The following is a 12,385-nucleotide window of genomic DNA, read 5'->3' as shown; positions in this document are numbered from 1 at the left end:
TAGTGTTGAATCAGGAATGCCCTGGAGCGCATCCTGTGCCAGTCTTTGGAGAGTAAGTGAGTTTATTGGAGCAGACAGATTTCGGCCCCTGAGTTTTCTAGAAAGGACAGGACGGCTCTGCGCTTTATGGGATTGTTGAGCCCTTTCACGTTTAAGGTGAGGATTTTCAGCGGAGGATTAGCCATTCACAGGGGGAATGTGGACCTGGCAGTGTATGCGGTGTGCCCGGTCTCAGTGCCACTGTGCGTCGGCGTAAATGAACCACGCCGGGAGGGATCCAGAACCTTCCATCCCACCCACCCCAGACCCCGACCCTCCCCTCCCCCGATCCCCCTCTCCCCCCACTTCCCCATGTCCCCTTGCCCAACTCCCCGTCCCGCCCCTGCCCACCCTAACCCCAACTTGTAGCCCCCGTCCCCAAGTCCTAGTCCCAGGCCTATCCAAAGTCAAATCGGGCCTGTAGGTAAAGTAGGTGAAGAGGAATGTGGCAGAGGCAACCAGTGCGGCCCCCCGTCCCCCCCGCCCCCCATTACGGAGTAGCAATGTGAGTGTGGCCCCCCATCAGTGCATAGTTCAGGGTTTAGCGGTGGTGTCCTTAACGACCTCCTCAATGGCCGCGGCTTTGTCCTTCGCGATCGTTCCTGGGTCTGGGCGGTGGGTGTGTTTAGGGCTCGGCGTCTCCTTACTTGCTGCCAGGCTCCTTCAGTCGAGCGGGGTCGGGTTGCTTGCGATAACCCCGGAGAGGAGGCCCCGTCCGAGTTGTCGTCTGGGAGTTCAATACCCAACAGGGCGCAGGTGTCCTGGAGTGAACGGAGTTGGTGCAAGGTACCTTCCCATTTGAAGATCAGACAGAATGGGTGACCCCATGAGTAGGGCACCCCCTTGTCTCTCAGGAACGTGGTGACTACTCTGAAATCCTTGCGTTTCTGCAGAGTAATTGCCGAGAGATCCTGATATAGTTAAATGGGATGGCCTCTCACTCGGATGGGTTGTGCTTTGCACGCGTCTCGTAGTATCATCTCTTTCAGGGGAAAGTCCGGGAGGAACGCTAAAATGTCCGGAGGGGGGGGAAGGAGCTCGTTGAGGCAACCCTACCCGGTGAGCGCGGTCAATGCGAATGGGGAAGTCGGCTGCTTCGTTGAGAACCTCTCGGAAGAGGTCTTGGAGATACTCCGTGACGCTGTTCCCCTCCGCTTTTAATGGCACTCCCCGGACCCGTATATTGTTCCGTCGAGAGCGGTTTTCAAGGTCCTCCGCGTGGGCCTGGAGGCCCACCTGTTGCTCTTGAAGACGGATGACTTACTGTTGGAGGAGTACCAGGTCGTCACCACGGGTCTGATTCGATTCTTCCACCGCCATCACTCTTTCCCCCAGACCCTCCAGGTCCCGGCGCAGCTCCCTCTGCTCACTCACCATGTCCTGCTTCAGAGTCTGGAAGTCCTTGCGCAGCGTGTTGAAGAGGGACTCTAGGAACGATTTTGTGATGGGGGGCCTCCGCAGGCTCCTTGGTCGGGGTGACAGTCTGAGTCGCCGGCATTGTAGGCGATTGGGCTTTCCCTGATTTAGAGGAGGATTTCAGGAAGACTTTGTTGATCGGACGACCCCCTCTGCGTGTAGTGCTCGACATAGGTGGGCGAGAAATCGGACTGTCCACGTCCCAGCGCAGTGAAGGTGCTGTGTCAGGGAGGCCCACTGATCCCGGCACCCGCGCGGCCCCCGGCCCGGAGCGCAGGGGAGTATGGAGTGCGGCCCGCCTCCCCCGGGGGCCCAGCCCCTACCACGCGGGCCGGAGCCGGCCGTGCAGATAGAAGGTAGCTGGTCCGCTGGGCTCTTAATGTGAAATCAGGGTGCAGTTCAAATATCAGGGTGCAGTTCAAGCACAACTCATACCCCCTCATGCACCACCAGCAAGTGTCTCAAGGTCTCGCACAGGGCGGGTCCCGGGCTCACAGCACCTGTCCTTCCGCCGGGGGCGCGACCACAGGCCCCCCGAGTTCCCCCAGCTCCTCACCTTGAATGGCGTCGGACCACCTGTGGCCTTCTCGGCTGCTTGCGGGGTCCGGTGGTTCAGTTCGGGCAGGCCACAGCCGGCGTGCAGAGCTTCAGACAGGGCGCCGCACAGAGTCTCGGGGGGGCCGGGCAGGCCACCGGGTCCTGCGTGCTCACTGCCCCTCACTGCCGTGGAGGCCCAAGCCGGGGCCTAGCGTGAAGGGTCTCCCGGGCCCAGTCCGCCACGGATGTCAGCCGCGCCGTTGACCGTGATCATGCATAGACCCAGGGGCCCTTGAGGTGGAGTGCCAAGGCCCCCACCGGTCCGTCGTCAGTCTCCTCGTCGGGGCAGCTCGGGGTGCACACACTTCCGCCGGCAGGTCCGGGGTCCGCGCACTCCCGGGCAGCGCCGCGGGCCAGTCCCGGGACCGCCCGAGCACCCCAGCGGCAGCAGTACAGGTCTTCTGTGTTCCGGAGGGGGTCGCGCCACCAGGCAGTAGTCCTCGACACCCCCGCGCCGCTCCGCAGAAACGTCCAGTCACCCCAAGGCCGAGGTAGAGCTGCCGAGCGCGGGGCCCGGATCTCAGTGCCTTCCCGCACTGTAGTGCGGCTGCGGCAGAGGCTTGCAGCGGTCGTCCTCCGCGGTGATTTCCGGGGTCTCCGGGCGCACCCCACAGCGTGTCGCGTGGGTAGCGATGTGTGGGGGGCCAGATGCGCTAGATAGTAGGGCTTTAGTGGGGGTTACAAGGGACCAGGGCGAGGAGCACCGCTGTTACACGTCCGCGCTGGCCGCCATCTTAGCCACGCCCCCGTAACTATATATTTTAAGCATTGTTTTTATGTCTACTTTGATGGTTTTGGAAACCGAATAATGTATTGATTGATTGAGAGCCACTGAAATTGTATTTGATCATTTGATGGTTTCAAAGTGCTTCATATTTGTTGTAAATCAGTTCAAGTAAAGTTTTGCACATTGGCCTGAATTGATCATGAGTTAAAGATAGTTTAAGAATCAAACCTTTCAATTGGCCACAGGTTTTTGATGTATGATGGTTGCTGAGAATACCTAAATGTCTGATGCTCCTGTGACGAAGGCCCATAAACCTCTTTAATGACGTTTTCCGTTCAAAGTGTTGGTCCCTACAATTTGTTGGCAATAGTCATCTCTGTTAGGGCTTTTCCTGAGGGCCAGTGCTCTATTGCGATCTGGGACCTCGCACTAGTATATTACCTATTTTAGTCGCTGTTTACCTACTGCTTTTTTCACTTGGGTACCTAGTTTTTATGTTGTCCTAACTCCTTTACCCAGTGAAAGAATGTTCAGTGAAAATGTTTCTCTACTGAGATAATGTTATGTCTAATAGGATAGGAAATTGTGATGTATTTTATTCTGGTACTTTGTTGCTGCACTCATGGATCAGGTAGCAGTCTTGTACTCTGCGTTTTTAACCCTGTGTTGCAGCACTTTTGTGTTTACCTTTATAGGTGAGAGGACCAGTCACAACACTGTAAGACTAAGTAGCACATTTAAATCTGTTTTTATGGATGAAGGATTTCTAATTGATTGTTTTCTTCTTTGCACGGAAGGGGGAGGAAGCCTGGCAGTGGGAGGAGGAATGGAGGTGGTCCCAGTGTCAAGGCGAAAGATAAGAAGCAGTCCGGAACGGAGTCTGAGCAAGAAGTAAGTACCCTAGGGGTCTGTGTTATGTAAGTTACTTGACAGCATCATGCAGCTTTTCCAGTGTTAAGATTGAATGAATATACATGAGAGAGTGGACTATTTGTGAACATGCTTATGAAAGTAAAAGCCTTTTGAATACAGTGTTCTGTGAAAATGCAATTTATGGTGACTTATTGTATTAGTAGGTGCTTAGCCAATATACAGTGTTCTGTGAAAATGCAACTTATGGTGACTTGTTGTATTAGTAGGCATTTAGCCAATATAACTGTCTGGGTATTAAACAAAACCAATAAATGCCTCTTTCATTCAGCAAAACTATAGTTCTTTCCTTGTCCTCAAACTGCCTCTGCCATTTTTCGGGCCCTAAGAACGTTTTTGCACCTTGAGATGTTAACCCTTAAAATCATTATGGTTCCATCAACAGGACGTCGTACCTTACTCCTTAGGGTAGAATTCTTGCCAGCCCCTCTGTTTCCTAAGCACACAAAAACACTAGTACACCTCCCCAAACACAACAAATACATTTCCCCTTATCTTGTGTGTTCAGCTCTAACAGCTGTAGAATGTAATGACACACTCAAAGTGGACGTCTGTGTAGTTTTCTTTATCGGGGGTCCCAAGAGCCTAATTTTGCTAAGCTTTATTGCATTATAAGGTTCTCTACTAATGTTTCCATTTTCCAGATTGGTGGGGGCATGAGTAAATTTTGTAATTATTCATAATCCTACCCTCAAGAGAATCTGCTTTTGCCTCTAGCTTTAATGGCAGTTCGGTTGTTAAAATATTGTTCTAAAAAAGTCATTGATGGCTCTGTTCTCCCCGGGCCCTTTAGAACTATGTTCTTTGTAGGTAAAGTTAATTTGGGTGGGGATCATCAGTCTGTTGTAGTTGACAATTCCATTCGTTTGTATTTTTCTCACATTTGGATGACACTTTAAGTGCCTCTAGACAATATAGTCATTCTTGTCCAGTATGTATGCTTTTAGCTTTCATCTGCACTAACACCAAACCTTCAGTTTCCTGGTGTTCAGGTTTTGCTTCTTTCCAACCCTCAGGTTGGTGCAGTGTGTTAAAAGCCCTACTTCTTATTAGTCGACACCTCCCTCTGGAGCTTTTTGTCCCTACATATGTTGCTGTCTAATGTAGTGTAGTGTTATGCCTCCATACAAGTTTGTGCCCTCAAATGCAACAAGAACAAGCTGAATTGCAACATACTGCAAATGTCGCAGCTTGGTTTGCCAACACTCCCCGATGGCACCTTCGTTTCTTTTCTATGCTCTTGTTATTCATGACTACCTGCCACTTTGGTTCATTTGTATTTAGACCTCTCAAGTGAGCTATCTTCTCTGACCAACCGTGTATATTGTGTGGGTCCTCTTTTGCCCCATATTGTTGATCATGAGTGGTGTCTGCATCCGGAGGTTGCACACAGCATTTTTTCTCTCTTAGGCATGCATTTTGTAGAGGTGTTCATTACCTACGATAATCCACAATGCGCCTTGGAGTTTCCTCCCCATGGGTCTTTAGAAGAAGCATTCTGTCTTCAGAGGGGCTGAAGCCTTATTTATGTGTTTTCTCCTTTGCAGCTGATTCCATGGTTACTAAAGAAGGCAGACCAGAATCAGCTCTGATCTGAGCTTTTAGGGACCGTACTCTGAGCTCGTGAATCGCCGATATTCCCTCTGATTCTACTGCCTCTTAAACGGAACTTGCTGTCCCAGCAACAGGGCAGAGTTCTGCTTGCATACCTCCGCAGTTAATACCTCGATGTGTGTTCATTGACCAGAACTAATAAGAGGTTTCAATCTTTGGTTGGAGGTTAAACGTGATCAGGGGCCACTTGCCGACCAATCCACTAATTTCACATGCATTCAAGCAATGCAGTGTTACTCTGATAACATGATCTATTCACAGCACTATCAATGCAATATATTAATGTTTAATTTCATAGACCTCAAACAAGTTAAAAGCATTTTAGTAAAACAAAACATCACAAAATATTCTGAATTTGGTTCTTGTTGGAAGGTGGCTCTGTTTATGATATTGCCACTAGGTGGTTATACCATGCACAGAGTCCAGTGCTCAATGTAAAACCCAAAGTGCTCTATTAGTGGTAGTGTGGTACGAGCAACCTGAGGCTTAACACAGAAGAGTGTAAGACATTTATTCTACAACAGTAACCAATAATGGACACACGACTCGAGAAAGAGATCCAGGCCAGTTTTAGAAAATTATACTTTGTACTTTATTTTAAGACCCAGGTCTTGTAATAAGGCAAGTGCTTTTTTTAATTAAAAATACTTTTAACTTTGGAAAATCGACACTTCGAAACTTTTTCACACAGTCCAATGTTATCCTATGGGGAAAACAATATCACGCTTAAACAGGTAAGTATTCAATATACAATCTCAGTCTTCGGAGCCAAAAGGTTAGCAACAGCCAGGGGTCAGGTAAGTACCAAAACTGCACTACCAACGGCACAAGGGCGACTGGGTGCCTACCTATGTTAAAAGGCATGATAAGACATGCGTATGAAATCTTTAAGGACCCAGTTCTTGCCCGCATTTTAACACCTAGGGTTGACAAAAAATACAAACCCCCCCACCATCTGATCCTATTTTTATTAAAGGACAGCTACATTTAAACTCATTAGTAGTCCCTAATGCTCATAAGAAAGAAAACTAACAAACCTCTGCAGATGCACCTTCCCCGGATAGAGAGTCTGGACGATTGGAGTATTTTTCAAAGGCAGCAGTCATCCTAGGGATGGGGTTTCAGAGGCCACTGGCTGCAAGACAGGTCCCAGGATCACAGAAGCTCAAGACAGGCCGGTAGGGCTGGGGCCAAGGCAGTAGTCTTTTTTCAGTCTTCTCTGCAGGGTCATTGTCTTTCTTCTTACGTTGTCCTAGATCTGAGTTTTAGGTTGAAGGGAGCCACCTAAATAATACATTTAGAGGATGTTTTAGTGGAGTAGCAGGTAGGGCAATTGGGTACCTTACCTGGGGTGACTACACCCTCTATTATGCCACCTTCCTGTGGGAGGAGGCCCTAGTCCTGATTTGCGGGTATCCCCATCTTCAAGATGGCTGGGACTGAAAGTTGTGCATCTTCTTGTCTCCCCAAATTTAGAGGTAGGGTTGGCAGAGGTGGGCTCGCCTCCTATTCCTTTGAATTTCCTGCCGGTTTACCTGTTTAAAGTGGGGATGTAAACCAGGGGCTGCCATCAGCTGCTAGCAGCAGAGGCTGGGGGCCGCATTACAAGGTTGCAGGCCTTTGAAGCTCCCCTCTTCGAGCACTGGGCCATCTGGGGGGAGGAGGCATGCCACCTCTGCTCAGGATGTGCATTGTTTCTGGTCCCAGAGAGCAGAGGCTCTCTACGCAGGTGTCCAGAAACAGATCTTGTGGTGGCTGGCTGCTTGCAGCAGGTCAGAGACAACACCAGGGTTGGCAGGTGTTAAGAGGCTCCTCCGAGGTTCCCTCTGGGTACATGGTACAAAAAATCTCATCAGTGTGGATTTATTGTTCAGTGAAGCAATCAAGGTGTTGTGGAACTCGAGTTGTTGAGTTTCCAGCCCTTGTACTCTCCATGGCCTCACGGGCACTTACAGTATTAGGAAATGGGCTGCAATATTTTAGGGGCATATCTGCTCATGAAGATATGCCCTCTCATTTGGTATAGTGCACCCTGTCCTAGGGCTGTGAGGCCTGGTAGAGGGATGACTTACCTATGCCTCCAGGCAGTGCTAGTTGGAATGCACACAGGCAGGCTGCCATGTCGACTTTATAATTTTCTCCCTCACAGGGGCATTCAAGCTGCAAAGCTGGTGCCATGGTCCCAGTGAGGGGGGTCCCAGGGGACCCTCTTTAGCGCCCCGGCTCTAGGTACTCAGAGTACTATTTACTAGGGACAGTTTGGTAAAGGTCTATAGTCAAGTGAAAATACAGAAATTATGAACCACAGATTATTATAAACACCATAAATGACTATTGAATGAACTCATCACCCACTAGTACAATATTATTGATTTATATACTTTTATTTAGTCATGAAAAATTCTTTTTTTGTTTTTTAGAGATATTCTTTGTGTACAATTATATCTTTTTTCCATTTTATAAATTGATTTATAGTGAAGCTGGTTGATAATTCATGGAATTATACATTTAAAAAACATTTACAAACAAACATGAGACATAAGACCAGACCTGTGACATATGCAATACGGTAGGGTAATTCAATACGCGCGTTTCGGCCAGTTAGCCTTCCTCAGGTGATTAAACAGCAGGGGGTGGTGATGGACAGAGTTTCTGAATTAAGCAGAATACTCTCACCCAGTCAAGAGATCAGGGCTTAATCCAACACCGTTTTTTAGCTCACTGCACCATCCCAGCTCAGAACCTGGCTATATGCAAATTAGTCTGTCCCTGGCCCAGTGCATCATGGGAACAGGGCAAACCAAACTACCAAGCCAATTCTTTCACTGGGAAGGAAACAAGCTTCCGGGGACCGGTTTCTGGCATTTCAGCCGTCTTCGGCCCGGCTTGCTTGAATCCTGATGGTGCAATGAGCAAGGGACTCACGTCCGAGTATACCCTTCCACGCTTATGGTGGACAAAATAATTAAACAACAGGGGGTGGTGATGGACAGAGTTTCTGAATTAAGCAGAATACTCTCACCCAGTCAAGAGATCAGGGCTTAATCCAACACAGTTTTTTAGCTCACTGCACCATCCCAGCTCAGAACCTGGCTATATGCAAATTAGTCTGTCCCTGGCCCAGTGCATTATGGGAACAGGGCAAACCAAACTACCAAGCCAATTCTTTCACTGGGAAGGAAACAAGCTTCAGGGGACCGGTTTCTGGCATTTCAGCCGTCTTCGGCCCAGCTTGCTTGAATCCTGATGGTGCAATGAGCAAGGGACTCACGTCTGTGTATACCCTTCCACGCTTATGGTGGACAAAATAATTAAACAGCAGGGGATGGTGATGGACAGAGTTTCTGAATTAAGCAGAATACTCTCACCCAGTCAAGAGATCAGGGCTTAATCCAACACCGTTTTTTAGCTCACTGCACCATCCCAGCTCAGAACCTGGCTATATGCAAATTAGTCTGTCCCTGGCCCAGTGCATCATGGGAACAGGGCAAACCAAACTACCAAGCCAATTCTTTCACTGGGAAGGAAACAAGCTTCCGGGGACCGGTTTCTGGCATTTCAGCCATCTTCGGCCCGGCTTGCTTGAATCCTGATGGTGCAATGAGCAAGGGACTCACGTCTGAGTATACCCTTCCACGCTTATGGTGGACAAATTGCATATAGCCAGGTTCTGAGCTGGGATGGTGCAGTGAGCTAAAAAACAGTGTTGGATTAAGCCCTGATCTCTTGACTGGGTGAGAGTATTCTGCTTAATTCAGAAACTCTGTCCATCACCACCCCCTGTTGTTTAATTATTTTGTCCATCATAAGCGTGGAAGGGTATACTCAGACGTGAGTCCCTTGCTCATTGCACCATCAGGATTCAAGCAAGCCGGGCCAAAGACGGCTGAAATGCCAGAGACCGGTCCCCGGTAGCTTGTTTCCTTCCCAGTGAAAGAATTGGCTTGGTAGTTTGGTTTGCCCTGTTCCCATGATACACTGGGCTAGGGACAGACTAATTTGCATAATGCCAGGTTCTGAGTTGGGATGGTGCAGTGAGCTAAAAAACGGTGTTGGATTAAGCCCTGATCTCTTGACTGGGTGAGAGTATTCTGCTTAATTCAGAAACTCTGTCCATCACCACCCCCTGTTGTTTAATTAAGCCTTCCTCAGATGGCCATGTATTGCACTAGAATATTAAAATCAATGTGAGTGAGAGTTGGACAGTTATAAATATTTTACACATATAACTCTAACAAACAACATTTTATGTGAGATATATTAAAAAATTCATTGTCTACAATCACTTACTATAGTACATTACATTGTAAAAGACATATGTGAAATAATTTCCTACATACAGCATGATGTGACATTTTATCCATTTATCTAATCATAAGCTATTTTCAGATCCTAAATTCCTCTCTTTATACATCGTGAGTCAAAATAAGTCCATATACTGGGGAGATGTATATTACATGAAAACATTTTAATTTGCAAACTTATAAAGAGATTTATCGAACTGATTACGGTCATGGTCACATGTAGCCATAGTATAAACTCCACATTACATAATTATATGAATAAGCTGTTTTCATTCAGATTTCCAACCAAAATGGATTTTTATAGGTCAGCCACATTTTACTTTCGAATTCTAAATGAATAGGTCTTCCTCATACTTAAGCACCACCAGGTAGTATGAATATGTACTAGAGAAAATACTTACAAAAACGTGTATATCCAACCTATGTGCTGGCAGAGAAATTTGCTAGATGTCACCATTCATTGCATAAGGGTAAAACTGACTAAAGAAAAAAGAGGAAAGAATAGATACAGGAAAAACGATATATATGACTGACAAGTGGTCGTATACTTAGTCGTTGTATCTATGCATTATTTATGAAGGGGTGAGTCATATATAGCAGTCTAATGATCAAAAAGAGAATGGGCTCAAAATGCTTGTACAGAAGTTAAATATAAAGTATGGCCATGCACGATTAAGCTTGCACTCATCTTGTCTTAATTACCAACATACTCTACGGGGATGGTAGATTCGCTTACCTAAATTGAGCTGGAAGAAGGTGAAACGTCCTTTGGCGGTTTGAGAATAGTAAATAGTAGTATCTAGTTAGACAGTGGGGTAATAGAGGGATGTACATTAATACTCAAAAAATGTTGTTATTATATCGACAAAGATAAAAGGACATATACACAGCGGGTAATATGTACCATGAAAGTAGACTTTCCTCAAGGCATGATAATATTCTCAATTAATATTCATGGCTGAATATAACAAGACAGATATTGACTCCTAATTTTTACCTAAACGACGCGGTTGTCACAAATCAAATAAGATGATGTATAGCTGGTATTAGGATTTATTCCTGTAACGTACGGATAGAAACATCATCACTGATTTATATTCACGACCAAATATTCTAACACGTCATCACTGTTTAATATTCACGACCAAAAAATACAAAGCAGATTCTGAATACTAATGTTTACCCAAGCGATCAATAATCAGTCCGCCGAGAGTCAGGATTCTTGGGTCTTGTTACATCACCATATTCTGCAGAGTATAAAATAAAAGCGGGGATTTAGTTTATTATATTGTTAGATACACTTGCCTCCATAGTAAGTTTGCAAAGCGTCATGACCATACGCTTACCGTAACACTTGATGATTATAACCGGCTATGACTCTCGGTCTCGATGCAGAGCGGCGGATCCCCAGCCGGCAACTTGATGATTGTAACCGGAGTATGACTTTTTGGCGCCATTTATCTGTAGATACTTGTGCGATGCAGGGCGTATGTAGCCATAGAAAAGGGACTACTATTCAAGCGTAAAGGCGCCGGATAAAGACGTTTACAGACATAAGATATGGGCCTTAGAAGGAGGACTGCGGTACTAGCGCCGAAGCACAGAAAAAAGAAGAATCGAGCCAGTGCTTCTGGAAGAATGTCTAATGCATAGTTAACCTCCGATTGTATTCATATTTCAGTTATGGCCCGTCATACCATTATATTGATCGCGCCCAAACGGTTTTCAACCGAGTGTAGGAAACCTTTTTATATCCTAATTCCTATATACATGAATGGCTATCATTTTTAGCCATCAAGAGTGGACTATATGAAGGTTGACCAAAACCCGATATAGATATAAAATTTAGGGCGAAGATTAAGGTATATACTACAGATAGTCTATTACACCATTATATGTTCGTAGTGGTATGGATACCGGTTGGTGGAATATACTGACTGCTGACATTTTTGTTGCCAGCCAAAGATGATATAGGCTATTTAAGCAGAAATATTAGGAGGTTCGTCGTATTTACAGCCACTCTGAGATGGTATATGCTGTTTAAGCAGATTTATTAAGGGATATAAACATTAGTATGTATTCCCACTTTCAACGTGAATAAAATGTTGTGTGATATAGTGACTCTAAAATCATAGAGACAAACAGAGGGTAGAAGTGCCAGTTAGGGAATTGTTCTTGGGGGAGGAGCACTGGCAGGGACCCGGTGCACTATATCTGAAGCCCCATAAAACCAGGCATAAAGTGGGGTGCTAGCAATGCAAAAGAGGGACTTTCTCACAGTCCTTAAAGAGTTAAACTAAAAAAACTATATAACTGTAACAATAAAGCATCCATTTTGAATGCTATGTCCAGGCTCCTTTGAAAGATTCACATCGCTACCAGTCACTTAAAAATTCAACTCCGGTTACCAGTCTGCCATAACTTTCCCATTGCAGGTGACCTATGTCATTACACTCTGTACAATAAAGAGCCAATGTTTCTACAGCTTGTTGTAAGGACCTTAGGATACACAGCAATTGAAACAGTAGCCACTTCAACAGATTGTGACAGTGCTGTTGACAAAGATAGGTATCTGGTTCCCAAGTAATTGAACGCGGTGTTTGCCTCCTGTAGTTTTGGATTTTGGCAACGTCTGTCTTCCATAATATTGACTAGATATCATAGTGAGGTTAGCATGGTAGCTGTTCTGAACTGTTGTGCTGTGTAGACATAGCATTTATTCTTATGAGTACATCCTCCAGCAGATTCTGATCTTAAG

The 12,385-nt window shown here is 46.2% G+C and overlaps 1 protein-coding gene across 1 annotated transcript in view; it reads left to right on the top strand.

The window, feature by feature from the left end:
• The window catches only part of DRAP1 (DR1 associated protein 1), a 206,665-nt gene that overhangs the window by 118,259 nt on the left and 76,021 nt on the right, over window positions 1-12,385 (top strand). The window contains exon 5 of the mRNA XM_086938304.1: window positions 3,577-3,670. Coding sequence (XP_086794430.1) covers window positions 3,577-3,670 — 94 coding nt within the window. The remainder of the gene's footprint in view (window positions 1-3,576; window positions 3,671-12,385) is intronic.

Source organism: Lissotriton vulgaris, chromosome 9 (genome assembly GCF_964263255.1).
Source record: "Lissotriton vulgaris chromosome 9, aLisVul1.2, whole genome shotgun sequence".
Lineage (NCBI taxonomy): Eukaryota > Metazoa > Chordata > Amphibia > Caudata > Salamandridae > Lissotriton > Lissotriton vulgaris.
This window is presented reverse-complemented; position numbering and strand designations above follow the sequence as displayed.